The sequence below is a fragment of the Vulpes lagopus genome, chromosome 4 (genome assembly GCF_018345385.1).
Source record: "Vulpes lagopus strain Blue_001 chromosome 4, ASM1834538v1, whole genome shotgun sequence".
Taxonomy (NCBI): Eukaryota; Metazoa; Chordata; class Mammalia; order Carnivora; family Canidae; genus Vulpes; species Vulpes lagopus.
Window position 1 is genome coordinate 136,127,799 of NC_054827.1, and position 18,456 is coordinate 136,146,254.

The 18,456-nt window shown below is 35.6% G+C and overlaps 1 protein-coding gene across 5 annotated transcripts in view; it reads left to right on the forward strand.

Moving 5' to 3' along the window:
* ARAP2 (ArfGAP with RhoGAP domain, ankyrin repeat and PH domain 2) overlaps positions 1-18,456 on the forward strand; it is a 189,562-nt gene that overhangs the window by 137,486 nt on the left and 33,620 nt on the right. For all 5 annotated transcript variants that reach the window (XM_041753307.1, XM_041753306.1, XM_041753310.1 and 2 more), the window contains 2 exons: positions 676-793; positions 9,242-9,370. In XM_041753307.1, coding sequence (XP_041609241.1) covers positions 676-793; positions 9,242-9,370 — 247 coding nt within the window. The remainder of the gene's footprint in view (positions 1-675; positions 794-9,241; positions 9,371-18,456) is intronic.

Sequence of the window (18,456 nt, forward strand, 5' to 3'; positions counted from 1 at the left end):
AAGCAAGAAGAAACAAGTCAAAAATCCCAAAACTCCCTGAAGAAGATGGTGTTGCTTATGCCATGGCCTGAGGCTGTGGGACTCTTGTGGAGCTGGCCCCAAGGCTGGCACTGCACACTCTGCCCTCTGCCCTGCAGTCCTGGCTCCAGCATGCTTTGGTAGCCCACCATCTGTCACTTGGCAGGCAGGGCACACCACAGACCACTGAAACCCTGGGGCTTTTTGGCATAGTAGACAGCAGTCGATTGTGTGTAATTCAGGGCTCAGACTGAACAAACCAAACCACTTTGAACTCTTGATTATTGAACTGATGAATGAGAATTGTTAGTCCTGGAATACACCTGGATTCATTGTCTGGTAAAGGTCTTTCTGCATATGACCAGGTATAGTCTTCCCTCCTTGAGTGAGCTAATTGATCACTAAGCAAGAAAAAAAAAATTCTTCCTGATGTCTATATTATAATATCTTTTTTTTTTGCAATCATATTAAAATATTTTATGGAGAAGATCTGAACAGGCTGTGTTTTCTATGTGCTTAGAGAAACTAGGTAAGCATACTAAGTAAGAAACTTGGAGCATTGTAAGTTGGTAGATGGGGTGAGAGCTCTACTGGCTCTGTCATTAGTTGACTTCTGTGTCTGATATTCCTTCTGAAGAAACTTTACATCTCTCGTAGATATCTCCAGTGATGGAAGCAGAGGAATTAACTAATGATATATTAGCAATAAAAAATATAATTCCTACGAAAGGCGATATCTGGGCCACATTTGAAGTCATTGAAAATGAAGAGCTAGGTAAGTGATTTTCATGCTAAGATTCTTAACTTCCTTACAGTGTGAAGAAGTACTATTTTTGTGACGAGTCATTTCAGATATTTTATGTTTTTTTAAAGATTAATAACTCATTTTGAATTCCCTTCTACCTCGGTGCGTGTGTTAGTATGTTATTGCCCCTTGAGGTTGCCCTCCTATGATTTTACTCAATAGTTAGATTATTTAATTGACTATAAAAATATAGTGCAAAGCATTAGGTGCTATGTTGCTGCTTTACGAAATAGGCCTTTGTTTATAAGGACAAGCAGTTTGGTTTGTAATAATATTCTAAATGGCCACCCACCTCATTCCGATATGTTACCCTTTTAACAAAAACAAAGAATGTTCATTTAAAAGATGATTTGTTATTTTAAAAGACAATTTGTGTTAAGCCTAGTGGAAGCTTCTTTTTTGGGTTTTCCCCTTTCATCTGTCTTTAGTGGAGTGAATCAGATATTTTGTCATCTTTTATCTCAGACGTGGAAGGATAAAGGGAGCTTTGAAAACACCTTGACTACCCCAGTAGTCAAATGCTGAATAAGCTTTACATTCTAATGACACCATTTGGTGGTTAAAGACCTGTAGGAAAAAAAAAAAAAAAAAGATGCAGAATATCTTTGTACCTTGACCATCTGTCTAGCTGATACCTCCTAAGGTCTTGGGACCCTTTCAAATATACTTGTCAAACCGCCAAAAGTAGTCTTGCCACCTGCAAGCTCAAGATAGAAATTGAAATTCAACGTCAGAATACCCCATCGTGTATTATCAGGAGTGTTGCAGTCAGTGTTAGAAGGAAATGGGGATGTCAGATACTTTGTCTTTTTGTTAGTTCATCTTGATGTTTTCATATCAAGCATGAAAACATGGTTCTTTAAAACTCTAATTTGTATTAAAAAGTAATTTTATACTATTCATTGTGAGGAGTCAGTGGCTCCCATGTTTTAGTGTTGGTTCACACTGTGTCTCCCCATATTCAGTCATCCACATGTACAGGAAGTGCTCCAGCAGATGAGCACTGTGGCCCACTACTTCTAAGCTCAGATGAGCTTAGAAACTCACCTTCTTTGCTTCAGGTTTTTTGTTTTGTTTTGTTTTTTGTTTTTTGTTTTTTGTCCTCTCTGTAGCCTTTATTGTTAATGACCTTCCCTTTCCCTTTCCCTTGAAGGTCTTCAGTGTTTTCGATGCTGTGTGGTTTCTCCTCCTGGCCCTCTCACTGTTTTATCTTATTTGTCACTACTTCTTCTGTCTATCCCCTACGTGGTAGATTTCTGCTGACTACATCTCCTTTGCTATCTTTTCTTTTCTCACTTTACATGTTCTTTATAGACACTCCCCTCCTCCTCTGTGCTTGCCCAACCTGGAGGAGCTGGGGTTTTTCCACTGTACCTTTACTCTCCCCCATCTGGCCTGCCTGTTGACCTCCTTTAAAACCCATACTAAAGGTTCCATTGCACTTTGTCTTATCTTTTCTTATAGTGCCTATCATGTGGGTTTATGTTTGTCTCTTGATGAGAACTCCTTAGAAGGAAAGAGGGGCTTTCTTTCTTTTGTCTTTAGTGTCTGGCATAGTGCCTTGTACATAGCTGCCATGCAATTAAAGTCTACTGGTGAAGCACAGTTTTGCATTACTATAGGTATATGGGTGGTATAGTCTTTTGATTTTTGTTGTTGTTTCATTTTAAGGAAAGGGGGTAGGTTACTAGATTCATCATAATTGTGAGTAAAAGATAACTGTCAATATTACTGCCAAAAGTATCTTTCTGAATCACAAATAAGATCATATTGTTCCACCCTTTAAGGGTTTAAAATCCTTTCGTTATTTTCTAATTGCCCATCCTTCAAGATCCAATTCAAATAACCCTTCTTCCATGTTGATGTTTAGATAAACATAGTTTTCCCCAATTCAAATAACCCTTCTTCCATGTTGATGTTTAGATAAACATAGTTTTCACTGAGCTTTTTCTGATTATTTGTTTATTGATCTATAATACTGCATACTATCAGACTAGTAGAATAGTAATGTATATACATCTGATTCTGTCCTAGACCATATGTTTTTCAGGACATTTACCATATTTTTTTAGACCTTTATATCTGTCACTATCTCTAATATAGTGCATTGGTGTGGAACATTTCCTACAAATATCTTGTTAACTAAGGTGGAACAAAAAATAGATGCATTCTGGACTTGAGTGACTTGGACTGTGATTAGCTGTATCAAAATGTGAAAGGTACATGCAAAGTGACTCCTGCTTACAAATTAGGAATCACTAGGAGATAGATCTCAAGGCCCTGGTTAGTTCTTAGATAGCTGATTGTTTCCTAAATGCTTCTGTTTCTGTTGTTTTTATTAGGATATCCTCAGCAAAATCATGAATCATGGATTTGGGGGTAGCCAGCCTCTCCCTACTGCCCTTAATCTCTCAGGAATTGAGTCAATGCATTTCCCTGTGTCACATCATTGGAGCTCTGTGCCTTTGGGCATTGGTGCTCCTGACTGAAGGAGCAAGCAGAATGAAGGAGGATAGGAAGGAAGTATAATATATAGCTAGAAGAGAGATTGCAGTGTATCTGGAAACATCATTCTTAGACTTTTCTTGGGAAATGAGATCTCTCTTGCTTCCTCTGAAAATGAGTATCAATTTGCATATGACAATCAGTTCATCACAAATGGTAAGACTATTGAGTTTTTACTTGTTGTTCCTTCTCTCCAATTAAAAGTTATCTTGATGAAAATATAAAAAGACGTAGGAGACCTCAAGTTGTTTCAATTCGTGACTATCTAAATATATAACCAAAGGAACACCCCATGTACACCAAGAAAATACATTTGATGGAGTTAAGAATTCAGATTTGGCATGGTTTTAATATTTGGTCAACTTTTTAAGTAGAATTCTCCAGAAGAGGAAACTAAGATCATTTTTACTGCTGCTAAGGGAACAGTGCTAAGAAAGTATCAGAGGGGCCTATGATTTTGCTGGCTTCTGAAGCAGATGGGAACCTGTGCACTCCACCTGACCTTCTGAAATGTTAAAAGCTTTATTTCTAGTAACATGCAGGGAAGATAAAGTGAAATATAAAAAGAAGATAAAAGTGAAGGCGTTGGTAGTCACAAGATTGTAGTTGATAAAAAATAAAAAAAAAAAAAGATTGTAGTTGATATGAAGAATGTCAGCAAGGAATTGCTGCTTTTTCAAATGTGAGTATAAATCCCCCAGTAACAAAGTAACCAAAAATAAATCAATAGGTAAATAGGTAAATAAGTGAACCAGAAGTGCTGGATTTTAACTGTGAGTAAACTTTAAAGCAATAAGTTTCTACCTTATCATATCCATTGCCCCTTTTTATAATAAATATTTTGTAATGTTCCCTTTACTCTTTGAGATAAGCTATTATACTTTTTTAAGAAATTAATATGCTTCCCTAATTATATAAAAATAAGAGGAAAATATGTATTATATAAATGCTCAGATACTCCTATGTGGTTCAGGATAATTAAAATAGATTTGTAAACCTATAAATGGAATTACCATAGATGTGACAACTATTAATGCAGACACATGTTGATTTGTGACTCATGTATCATTAACATCATTATTGTCATTGGTGAAATGGTGTCTTAGTCCATTCCGACCACTATAACCAATCTGTAGATGGGGGCTTATAAATAGTAGAAATTATTTTTCACAGTATAGTTCTGAAGGTTAGGAAATTTCACAAAATCAAGGTGACAGCAGATTCAGTGTCTGGTGATGGCCTGCTTCCAGCTTCATAGAGGGCTGTCTTTGCTCGCTCACATGGTGGAGGGAGCTCTTTGGGGTCTCTCTTATTTTACAAAATCCCATTCATGAGGGTTCTGTCCTCATGACCTCCAAAAGGCCCTGTCTACTAATACCATCACATTGGGGATTAGGTTCCAACAGACAAAGAGTGATCTTATTTTGCTTATATGGTAGTCAGATTGATGGAAAAATGTGTCTTAGTAAAACCTATATTTTGAGAATTTATATATAAAGCTGAGTTAGATAGATTCTAGGCTTAGATAATTTATGAATTAGTTTTCCCCCTAAGTGAATATCTGGTAAGACCTTTGAAATTTGTACTAGATAGAAAAAAAGTCATTTTTTGTCTGATTCTTTGAAAGATACCAAGCATCCTTAACCTACTGCTTGCCAGTCATTAAGACATGCTGAAACCCATCCAAGAAGAGGGTATCACCTTTCTCCAGAGCTAACCTTCTCAAGTATGCTTTTATTTTAATACTTCATCTTAAAACCAAAACTGTCTTTTGCAGATTAGTCCTGTATCCTCAGGGCATTCACATGCTGGAAAAGAAAATAAACTAATAACCACTGCGGGTGGGGGGGGGGGGGGTGTGTGTGGAGGCACTCATTTAAGTAGGCTTCTTCACTGAGAGGTTCAAGTTTGTGAAGCAGTTACTTTTTCTGAAGCAATATCATAACAGCGTTTTCTTGTTTCTTCCTCATAGTTACTGTGATATGGAAGATGTGTACATTTCTTTAAATTTTTATTTATTTATGATAGTCACAGAGAGAGAGAGAGAGAGGCAGAGACATAGGCAGAGGGAGAAGCAGGCTCCATGCACCGGGAGCCCGACGTGGAACTTGATCTCGGGTCTCCAGGATCGCGCCCTGGGCCAAAGACAGGCGCTAAACCGCTGCGCCACCCAGGGATCCCGATGTGTACATTTTTAATCAAGATTCTTTCTAGCCCCTCTCCTGATGACACAGAAAGTACTTTCACCCTCTGATTGTAGATAGGACTCTCTGATTGTGTGGACGAGACAGAGAAAAAATTGCATAGCTCTTAGTTTGGCACTAAGAATTTAACTATTGAGGGAATCATCGTTTCAGGAAGTCCTGTGTCATTATTGCCAGAAATTTAAGGACAATAGCTATTATTTGGAGTGGAAAATGGATAGCTCTCTCTTTAACAAGGGAGGCCAGGTTTATTCTGTGAACCTGATTTTAAGATATTGATAATGTGATTTACCTAGCTAAATAACCACCTTCTTTACCTTTTCTTCTCAAATAACTGCAGTGAATTTTCAGCAATTTTTGTACTAGACACAGTATGCAACTGAGTTATTTATTTCTAGTAATGCCCTAATGCCAGATGACGTGCATACCATATAATCTATCATGACAGATGGTTGCAAATGGAACTATAAATAAAAACTTGTTTATTTGTAGGAATTTATATTCCAGCAATGTTTGATGTCTCAATTTTTCCTGCCTTATTATCTCTTAAGGTGGATTTTAATGCCATTTTATAAATGTGGCATTTGATAGTCTAATAATGCCTATGTTTTCATCTCATGTTTCAGCTCTTGCTTTAAATGAAGAAACTTGGATCCGTCAGGATTTTCATTCTTCTGAAGTATTTCATACTATGATACTGATGAGAAAAACATACTTGACAAATTTTTTTTGCAAATCTATATTTACTTCTATATCTACAGTCCCAGTTATACTGTGACTTCACTATAGCTAAGAACACTTTAGAACTATCACTGTAGTATCTACTTGTAGTGACCCTCTTTTTCATACAAATCTTCTTGTAATAAAGAAGAGGGAGATTTTGTTTCAATCCAGATACTGTGTTCCAGTTAGGAATACAATTCTCACTTCCAAACCAATTGTGGACTTGTCCATTTCCTTAAGTGCAGGATGTTGAAACTTTCTTGGTTCTTTCTACCATCTTCTCACCAAAGATAAGCAAATTAAGGGAGAAGTACGAACTGACACTGTTTTTTCACTTTTGTTACCTGTTTTGGCCCTCAAAAAAAATCTTAGCAAGTTGGTGCTTTTTTTTCCCCCGAATTTCATGTCAGAAAATCATTTTGGGGATTTACTTAGTTACCCCAAATAAAACTTAAGTGTGGCGTTTAAAAACATTGGGCTTGGAAGTCAGATAGATTTGAGGTTCAAATCTTTGTTCTTCCCTTGAACAAGGTAGGGTTTGACTTTAGGGATGTCGACTCTGATTCTTGGGTTTTATGCATGTAATATGAATGATACCTAATGAAGAGTGCTGTGTAGATTAAAAGTGACAATGGATGCAAAGTATCAGATATATGTATAATGTCTCATACATTGTTATTCCAGAAATAGCAACTGTTAATGGTGTCAGTGGTGTCCGGAAGATTGCAAGTAGTAGAACCAAGAATTAGATAATGTCAAATGTGAAGAGTACTCATGCTATTACTAGTTATTTTCATTAAAAAAAAAAAAAAATACAGTTAGGACAGCCTGGGTGGCTCAGCGCTTTAGCACCACCTTCCGCCCAGGGCCTGATCCTGGAGACCTGGGATCAAGTCCCATGTCGGGCTCCCTGCGTGGAGCCTGCTTCTCCCTCTGCCTGTGTCTCTGCCTCTCTCTCTCTCTCTTCTCTCTGTATTCTCATGAATGAATGAATAAAGTCTTTCAAAAAAATTGTTAATTCTAAGTATAACCTCCATTAATAGAAGACAACTATTTATGGAGTAGTCAACAATTGAATTTATAACTTTGGCAACTTATGGGAAATTATGATTTTTGTCAAATGTTTTAGAAAATTACTTCAAGAAAAATGGAATTGATAAAAAGCACAGAAGATTTTGTCTGGTTTACAAAGAATTTTGTCTAGGGATGCCTGGGTGGCTCAGCGTTAAGTGCCTGCCTTTGGCTCAGGGTGTGATCCTGGAGACCCGGGATCGAGTCCCACATTGAGTTCTGTCCATGGAGCCTGCTTCTCCCTCCACCTGTGTCTCTGTCTCTCATGAACAAATAAACAAAATCTTTAAAAAAAAAAAAAACTTTGCTGATTCATTTGCAAATATTATCTGTAGAAATTGACAAGATACTTCACTCCTTGAGTATTTATTTATTGAATGTCTGTTATGTATGTAGCTGTCTGCTGTGTGGAAGAAGTGTATTTGTAAATAGATTTGTCTTTAAGATGTATGGCCTAGTTGCTTGAGTTTTTTTTTGTTGTTGTTTGTGTGTGTTTTTTTTTTTTTCTTGTAATTGCCATTGTCATAGTGAGTAGGCTTGCTCCAATAAGCACAGAATGCAGAACTGCATTTCATTATACTGAACAGTTAGCAGAAATCTGATTCTTTACACTGGAAGCAGAAAAAAAAATTGTTTTCTTCTTCTGTGGACTTGAGATTATTGATATTCTGGAATGCTGTGGTCATAGCAGGGAAGACCCGTATTGAGGATGTGATATATTTGGTCATTTTACTTTTGATTTTACCACCAATGAAAATATCGTGGTTAGCAAATGAGTATGATGCTCTTGACATGCTCTTTCCTGTTTGTCAATAACATTCTTACTTCAACTGAAAATGAAAAACCAGAATGCGGTGCTCTTTGTATTTAGGAAGAGACGAAAGAGTTGAACTGACTTATATATGGCTATGATCTTGAGAGACCAACATCAGCATCTTTATGTTAAAGCTGATGTTCTTGCTATTTCAATTATGCCATTTTCAGGGTGCTGTGAAAAGGTTTGAATTTCCTTCTTTCTGAGCATGTTTCTGTTGTAATATTTTATTAACTGATTGTCATATTTTGATAAGGAAAAAACTATGAAGCTTTGATTGTAATTGTAAAAACCAGATTTTTTTTAACTCTATGCTAAAAATTTGTAATACATTTAAAAATATGATCACCTAAAATAAAACATACAGATGAGTACTTATTAAGAAGAAGTCTGTAAGATGTCATTAACTTCTTGCTTTTGGACTATTATATCAACAGTTAATGTATGATATTATATAACATTTAATAACCACATAACATTTCTGATTGATATTTTCACTAACAGACATAAATGACTTGGAAGTATTTTATGACTGTTTTGATCCATTCTCTGTTGAAGGCACATTTTATAATTTCTATTAATTGACTATGATATTATCAGCTATAAATTGTTCACTGGTATTGATAAAAAATTATAACATGATAATCATGTTGGGATAAACAAAGGTTATTACTACTGAACAAAATTAACTTTGCTAGTCCTTTTGCAATTAAGTACTTGCCTATGCAAATAGCTTTCCATAAGCAAACCACAATGTTACATGAATTAAAAAGAAGATAGAATAAGGAACTGGTTTCTTTTACAAAAGGATAGCATTATTTCTGAGATTTTTATCTAAAGGATAGCACCTCTGAAGTTTTTTTTTTAATAGCTGAATAACAAATGTCCATGAACACATTCATTTATAAGCTAAATTTCATCATATTCTTAATGTGTTCTAGGTGTTAGGGTCTCTTTTAGGTAGTCTAAGAATTATTATGGTATAACATAAGATATGGTTATATTTTTTTATTGCACACAGATCTTTTTTAAAGGGTTTTTTAAATTTATAAAAACTGTGATAATTTTTTTTCAGTTTGATTTGGTTTTATTTTTTTGCAGAACGCCCCCTTCACTATACAGAAAATGTGTTGGAACAGGTTCTTCGGTGGAGTTCATTAGCTGAACCTGGCTCTGCATATCTTGTGGTGAAGAGATTCTTAACCATTGACACAATTAAACACTATAATGGTAGGTGTTGTTATTTCATGTTGCAACCACAATTGAAAATTCAAGTGACAAAAGGCTCATTATTATGGCATAAGTATTATTTGATAACGTAAAAAAATGGGAAGCTAAATACAGAACCTACTTGATACAGTATTGTAGAATAAGAAGAAAAATATATAGACAGGAGTACCAAGTGTCAGATTCAGATTTTGGAGAATAGCACTTAGCTAATAGTGGCTAATTTGACAGTCCCAAGTTGAGGTTTTTGGAATGAATGGTTTATTTTTAAAAGGAACTTTTTGTAATACTTAATGTACTTTTCTAATTTTTAGGTAGATAATGATTCTTCTTCCTGAATTCTCTGGGCATTAAGAGGTGCAAGTTATACACGCTCTGACACTGAGTGCTTGTTATTATTTCCACTTATTTTGGGGTGATATTAGAAAAAAAATAAGTACAACATGGCATACTTCCAATAAGGATACTTGCCACCCAGATGGGAGAAAACGTGTACACATGTAATGTTAAAGAAGTTAGCTAGCACAAGGAAAACATGCCAGCCTCACAAGGGTTCAGAGACCATTTATCTCAAAACTGATTCTTCTGTTGTCACTAACTGACAAATTGGAAAAAAGATTTTGAGCCAGGACTCTATATAAACCAACTCTGAAAGCAAAGGATTTAAGTTTTATAAGATAAAACTTACAACTTTTACAACTTATATTAATAATAACTGTTACTATTTATTAATCACATAGCATTAACTGAGGTCTATACCTAGCAAAGCTCAATTAAAGTCTTTTTTAAACTTCCCAGTGATTATATTGTCATTTGAAATTTCCAAATGGGGAAAGAGAAGTGCAGAGAAATGAAGTAATTTGCCCCAGATCATACAGTTACTAAATATTGGATTTGAGAACAGATTGGTCTGTCTTCTAATTTTATCTGTATGTACAGCTCTTAAATGCTGTAAACCTGCTTAGAAGGATTTCACGCTCTCCAGCTAATAGCCATAGAGCAATAAGCTCTTAATTGTACCATAGCCAATCTGATAAATTTCTGATTTCATGATAATGTCCTAATCTGTTCTGGTGGCTATAACTACTATAGTCTGGCTGGCTTATAAACAAAAGAAATTTATTTCTCATGGTCTGGAGATTGGAATTCTGTGATGAAGATGCCAGCATGGTCAAGTTCTGGTGAGAGCCTTCTTCAGGTTGCAGACTTCCTTTCTTCTTGTATCCTTACAGGGTGGAGAGCAAAGAAAGGAAGCAAGCTCTCTTGTGACTCTTACTAGGACACTAGTCCTACATGAGGGCTCCACCCACTGGCCTCATCTAACCCTAATTACCTTCCTAAAGGTCCCACTTCTTGCTATCATCATACCAGGAGGTAGGGTTTCAACATATGAATTTGGGGGGACACAAACATTCAGTCCATCACGTGTCCCTTATATTTTATATATCTATCCTTTATCTTATAATTACCTGAAAGCATTTTTTTTCAAAAGGTGAGCAATATAACAACTTCTGTGTCACTCTGGTCTTCTAGGCATCTAAATAAACAGAACAAGCATTATTGTTCTTGCTGAAGAAATTTAGCCTTTTAGGAACCATTATCTTGTTTTAAATTCCTTTATTATGTCTGCATATGTGTTTGACAACATGCCTATACCTCTTAAGGATTGCAACAGAAATTTTCTCTAGTCATACAAATGGGACATGATGTTGTAGAGCAGTGGTTCTCAGGTTGGTGCACTTTTGTTCTCCAAGGGACATTTGGAAATGTCTGCAGACATTTCTGACTCCCAACTAGATGGAGTGGTGTTTCTGGTATTTAGTGAATAGTGACTGGAGATGCTGCTAATCATCCTACAAAACACAGGAGAGCTCTTCACAAAGAATTATTTCGCTCAAAATGCCAGTGGGTGCCCATGTTGAGAATCTACCATTTAGATAATCTATGAAATCTCTCCTAGCTCTTAAATTATCTTATTCTTTCATGTTGACACTGAGATGAAGAAAAAGTATTGAGCTTATGAACCAAGTCCTGTCAACATTATGAAGTATATATAATAGGTTCTCATGGTTTCTTTTCTTTTACTAAGTCATCTTTTCAGGTACATTTTTGTTTTCCTGGTATGAATTCTCCTTTTCCTTTTTTTAGTGTTCCTCCTAAAATTTACCATGATGCAAAATAGTTGAACCCATACCTAGGCATAATACCTTATACATTGTGTACAATGAGCTGGTTGAGAGCATTCACATCTAAGTAGAATCTTTAAGTTGTTTAAGGACCCCAAAAATGGTAGAGTAGAGCAAACTGCATTGGCTCCTTTTACAACTGGGTCAGAGATTCGGTGTTGTAATGATGCCTCACATGTTCCTGTGTGTCCTGTTTATGGGGTTATGAGTGTGTCTCTCTGGTGTGAAAGCATCAGGATTCTGTAAGGCGTAGACAAAACATCTGCAAGAAAACTGGAGAACTCAAGCAGTGGAAAGCAGGCTCAAACGATAGGTTGAGGGATTTGGATAAAACATTCTCTAGGGTAAAATGGCAGCAAACTTTTGTGTTACTCTCACATCTTGTTCATTCCTCTAATGGAGGGAGAGCCATAAAATGCATGCCTATCCCCTGCACTATCCCTACCCGTTTGCCAAACCAGTATCCAACTTGTTATTATAATATCTGTAGTTCATTCTACCAGGAAATTATTTCTCTTTGCATGAAAAAGAAGAGTCAGGTTTTAGAGGAACACATCAGCAAATAGATCTACTGGACCATTTTATATTAGTAGTTATGTATTTTTGGTCAAAAATAGGAGTACCTATTCAGTAAATATTTCAAAAACTTTTTTTTGTCTTCTACCCAATAAAATTTTTATAAATGTTTTTAATTAGAGCTTGATTTATATTCAGATTGTCAAAGCAAAATAATCTCTTTCATTATGGTTTGTTCTGCATCTGTGTGAATTTAGGATTGCCATTTTAAAGCAACTCTGGCCTGTTGTTTATTTTTTAAATCAATTTCTTAAGTCATGATTTTTTTCCTATCATTGTATCTTGCAGTAACCCGGAGTTTATAAATACTTCTTATGGGGTATATTTTGTGATAAATTTTAGGTCGGTTAGATATTCAGTCTACTTTATCTCTGTCTTGGCAAATGTCTCCTAAATCAATCACAATGACCACCTACTCCAGAATTATTGCTCTGTTTATTACACCCACTGCTCCTTAAAATTGAGATCTAAAAGGAAAGTAATGAAAGTAAATCAAATGTGATTTCTCTGTCAATTTGTTAGCAGAAAAACTGGAATCATCTCAGAAATACATTGTTCTGCACAGCAGAAAAGGAGTAGTATGACGGATTTCTTTTTCTTAAGATTTTCTTTTTCTAATCTGGGGATCAAGTGGAAATTAGCAGAATTTGAAACAAGGGTAGTTGGTTGGGACCACATTTTTTTCTTAGTAACAAATAGCTAATGTTTTAACATTTTGTTAAGATATAAAGTAGCCCTACCACATCCTTTGCACTCTTTCCATACTTGATGTCTAGTTGCCACAGGTCTTACCATCTGCCCACCTATCCCTATCTCTATTCCCATATCTACACATACAAATATATGTGTGTGTGTTTATACATATACACGACTTGGATTTTATTAAGTGTATGTTAGTTTTTCTGATTTATGTAACAAATTACAAGCATATATTTTTGTTTGATATTACATTTTGGCGCCTATTTGCTAAATCAGGAATTTTATCAAATAAGTTTAAGGGCTTAGGGTAGTTTAGAAGTTTTCATTTCCTTAGTTTTTTACTTTATCTGAACAATTTAAAATGTCGACATCAGAAGTAGGAGTGGATTTTAGAATCATCTAACACTTAATTTCTGCTCATTGATTTAAGGTAATGAGGTAGCATACTTTACTTTTATAAAAGTATATGAGCATAAATAAATTTTGTGCTGCCTCTAGTTAGAAATCAATTCTGTGTTCTTCAAAAACAGCATTTTATTTCTTAGAAGCATCTTATGCCATTGCCATTATTGTAATGAGGAGTTAACTAACTTGAAATGAAAGATAATAGTCCTCAAATTTCTTTTCTACCCCATGGATTATGACTGAGACATTACGATAGGGAGAATAAAACTTCATTTAAATTGCCATTTAGATTTTGTCATAGCTAATCTCATTAGACTGTCTTTTGTTATCATTATGTCTTGTATTGAGTTAAGCTTCAGTATCTCTATCATGAGTAAACCATAAATGAATACCTTCTGTAAGGCTCCAGAATAAATAATTTTATGTTGCTAAAGTCTTATTTTAAGCATTAAAGATCTTTAAAATTACCCCAATAGAATGTAATACATTGGAATCAAGTTTTAATGATCTCAATGGGGAAGAAACACTTTTAAAAAGATATAAGATGTAACTCAAATGTGTATCCCTTTGGGTTTCTAAATTTAGATTGCTGCATATGACAGATGCTTTGGAATTAAATTTGCATTAGAATAGGATAGTTCAAAATGCAACTGCTTCTGGCAAATACAGACCTGGAAAGCTGAACCATCCACTATCAACTGACTTAGGAAAATAAAAGAAAATAATGTGAGTCCATAAATCATAGTCTAGCTGAAATAATTTACTGTCCACTCCCCATCAAATCTTTTTGAATCCAAATGTGTATAAACGTTGAAGGTAAGCCTTGTCCATGTCAAAAGGAAGTATCCTTTTGGAAATCGATAAGTCTTTGATACTCACTATGAAGAATGAATGTTCTGACTATTTTTAATATTATAATTCTGTAGTGAGAAAACCAACTGCTGAGTTTCTATTAGGAATCTACCAGGCATCTACTGTGGAAAATTTAAAGGATTGTTAAGCATTATCTTTCCCTCACAAGGAACAGAAAATCTAAACGTATGAAATCTATTTAAATTATAAGGCTACGAACACACCATGCAGACCATGACTGCTATAGGCCAAGAAGTTTATGAAGAGTTTTCAAGCACAGAAAAGTGGTTCAGTTAGTTGATTGTTGACCTCTCTTCCAACACTGGATATTGGAATATCATTTCTTGTTTAGTAATTCTTATATGGGTTGTCCTCTGTAACAAGACTATGTCTTATTCTTTTACTCACTAAAAGTATACAGTTAGTAAATATTTAAAAATATAAATGAATAAAACACTTGTTAGTGGACAGGTACTGACAGTTCCCCAGCGGGGCAAACTCAGCTCTTACCTGGGTAGTTAGGGAATGCTTTCCAGAGGAAATTAGCACTGTGTTATTATTGAGAAAGTGGTTTATGGTCCTAGGTTTCTTGTTTTGAATGCTGTGTGATAGATTAGGATAGGGAGACTAGAACAGGTTGCTGGTTGGGATGATAGAAAGGTGGGGTCACTGAATTTAGTTCTGGATGTCTTGGGTTTTAGTTGTCAGGTGTCTGTGGTTATATGTCTGGAAGGGATCTAAGTACCCATTGCTACCGAACACATTATATGGAGCATGGTTTTAGTCTTTAGAGAATAGAACATCCTGCAGTGGTAGCGTTGAAGGAAAAACATGAGAGAACTGTGAGCATAAAATTTACCAGCACAGATGTATCGAGAGAGGCCCTATGTATGAAGGAACAATCAGAAAAGTTGCCAGAAAACAAGGACAGAGCAATGTCATGGCATCATCAAAGGAGTAAGTTTTAGGAAAAGTGTGTTTAACAATGTAAAATGGTGCATGAGGCCAAGAAAGGTGCCCACACATTTATTATTATTGTGGTAATGATGGAGGGTGGTGATCATGATAATAATGACCATTACTTAGAAGTGTCTCAGTATAGAAAACAGAATTATATGTTACATGTTAAGAGATCTGAATTGTAATTATACAGGACATTTGCTTTCTAACCTTGTCACAAAGCTTTTGTGAGTCACAGTTTTCTCATTTACAAAATGAGATCATATTACCTGTCTTTCCTTCTACAGAAAGTTGTATGAGGGATGCCTCGCTGGCTCAATCAGTGAATCAGGGTTATAAGTTCGAGCTTCACACTGGGTGTAGAGATTACTTAAAAAAAAAAAAAAAAAAAAAAAAAAAAAAAAAAAAACCTTAAAAAAAAGTTGCATAAGAACCACGTGAGATAAAATATATCAACACTTTGTAAAGTCTAAAGTGTCACCTATGTGTTTATTAAGAGTATACTAAAAACACATTATTTAATATAAAAGAACTATATCATTTACTATAAATTTTATTTCTTAAAGTTTATTATAATTCAGGTAACAGTAAAAACAAAATAGAAAAGTAGTTTCTACTTTCCATAATTTGCTGCGTTGTCAGTAAAATAGCATGGAATTTCTGATACTTTTCTAGTCAATCCTTCAATAGCAATTATAATTTTATTATTTATGGAGACACTAATTGTAGATGAATGTCAGCAGGCTACTAGTTCTATTAAGCATTGCTTCTTCAGTACAAGTAGCATAAAGGAAAATAGACTGGGGATGAGCCAGGGGACATAGTTGGCTTTTCCTAAGAAATAGATTACTTTCCAGCAGCTATTACCAGTTTTGTTTCTACTCAGTTGTAGAACTAAATTTTACTAAAATACACTTTGAATGTCATCCAGTGAGTACAACATATCTGAAATTCTGCTTCCTTCAAATTATTAAGAATACACATGATCTCTGTCTCACATGGTTGTCTTTCTCGGTATGACTTCTCTTAGAATAATACCCTCTAGGTCCTTCACAAAAAAAGTGAATAAATAGCATAATCAGACCTATAAATAAAGAGAACTGGTCATTGCTAGAGGGAAGGGGATGGGATGGGAAAGGTGAGCAAAATGGTAGAAGGGAGTGGGAAGTGCAGGCTTCCCGTTAGGGAGTGAATAGTCATAGGACTAAAAGGCACGGGGGTGGGGGGGGGTCACCTGGTGATGGAGTCAGTTAAGGATCTTTCTTGGTTTCAGCTCAGGTTGTGATCTCAGGGTTCTGAGATTGAGTCCTGTGTTGGGCTCTGTCCTGGGCACAGGGTCTGCTTGGGGATTCTCTCTCCCTCTCCTCCTGCCCCTCCTACTTATGTGCTCTTTCTGTTTCTCTGTCTCTCTGTCTCTCAATCTCTAAAATAAGTCTTTAAAAATAAAAGGCATAGCATAGGAAATACAGTTAATGCTATCATAATAGTGCTGAAATGGGACAGATAGTAGCTATACTTGTGGTGGACATAGCATAAATTTGGCAAATCATTAAGTTGTACACCTGAAACTAATGTAACATTGTATGTCAACTATACTCAAGAAAAAAAATACACATCATCTATATAATTAATGTCAAAGGCAAATGTGTCTAATTTTCAATTTGTAAGAAATTTTTAGCTGTTAGGCAACAAATATTGCCAAATATCACTTGGCCGTGATGTGTTTTCAAGACGTCTCCTGGAAACTGCCCATTTGTAATCTTTACTGTTCACAGGCAGAGATGGAACAAGGAGTGTTTTCAGAGAATGTTACAACCCTGAAGAAATAAACTTTACCAGCCAAAAAAAAAGGGGGGGGGGCACATACAGATCATGAAAAATAGAGCATTTTAAAATTCCCTTGTCTTGTTCAGAACATATAATAAGAAATATAAAAACAATACATTGTAGTTATTATTGCATTTACTCTATGCCAGATGATGAGTTGAATTATTTGCATTCACCATCTCATTTATTCTTCCTAGATAGTCTACTAGTACTTAACTAGGTCTTCTACAGATGGAGAAATTAGGATATGGAGATATATTATGTAACTCCCTCAAGGTGACCTGCTTATAAGTGACAGAGCAGGCATTTGAATCAACATGTGTCCAAATCCAGCCCATATATGCTGTTCTAACCCACCTCCCATATTGAAATCAAGGATAAGTAAGATTGTTAGTTCTTTAAATTCTGAGAAACTCAGTCTGTAAATCATCAGGACTTTGGAAGTACCGTTCTTTCTGATTTTGCTTACCACAGACTCCGTAGTACAGAGAAAAAATGATGTCTGTAATCTGTTCATTAAACAAGCAGTTAAGTACTACTTGCTCTGTGCCAGGCACTGTTCTAAGCACTTCAGAAACCACATCCATGTGAAGATTGTATGTATCCCCATTTTGCAGTTGAAGAAACTGAGATTCAGAGAATACTGCCTGAGATTGAGTGAAGGACGTGGTTCTCATTTAAACCTGGTCTAAACTGTTTTAGTCATTAGGCTGTGTCAGCTATCACATAGTTTGGGGAGGAAAACACAAATTGTTTTAAAAAGCAAATATGACATTATCATGTTACTTAAAAGCTAAACTATTAAGCAACTATGGTTCATGCATTCAGGAACTAAATTAGATCAAAAAGTTTAGAGACATAATAACAAGTATGAACTAGAATAGTTAGAAAAATTTCTGTTGGGTAAGTGGGGTGCAGAAGTGGGATAGAATTTGTACAGAAGCAAGGAGAAGGGAATTTCTCTCATTTATTCAAGTGATCAACTTGAGTCATGCCATGAAGAGGAAGATTGGTTTTCCAAACAGTATCTATGATCAACTGAATCATAAATATATTTTAATTAATATTTTATAGAGATGGGTGGGAGAAATTCAGCTTATTTAGCCCTTTAAATGTCAGGAAAAGGAGTTTAGACTTTTAATGGTTCCAAAGTAAGTCTTAAAATAGTGGAAAAGTAAGGCTTCGAACGGGAGTTGTGAGGAGAGGATTAGGGTGTTAAAACGGCGTTTGCATGACATGAATCTGGATCATTTTCTGGAGCCATTAGAAAAGAGGGCATGGAGTTATGGAATCCTGGAATCCCCAAGTAGTGGGTAGAAAAGTCAGGTGTTAGAGTGGTAACGTCAGGAATGAAATAGAATTGAACCCCAAAGAGAAATTCTCAAAGAATAATGGCTGAATTGCTGCTGACTGACTGCACATGAAGGATAAAGGAGGAGAATATATTTTAGAAGTACCATTCCTGGATTTATGTTTCTCTCTCCCCCTCTCTCTGTCTCAGCCTCTCCTTCCCAGGATGCTTCCACCTCCTCTGTAGATAAGTTCTTATTAGGGTTATGGACCACTAGTTAGGAATTGTTCTTT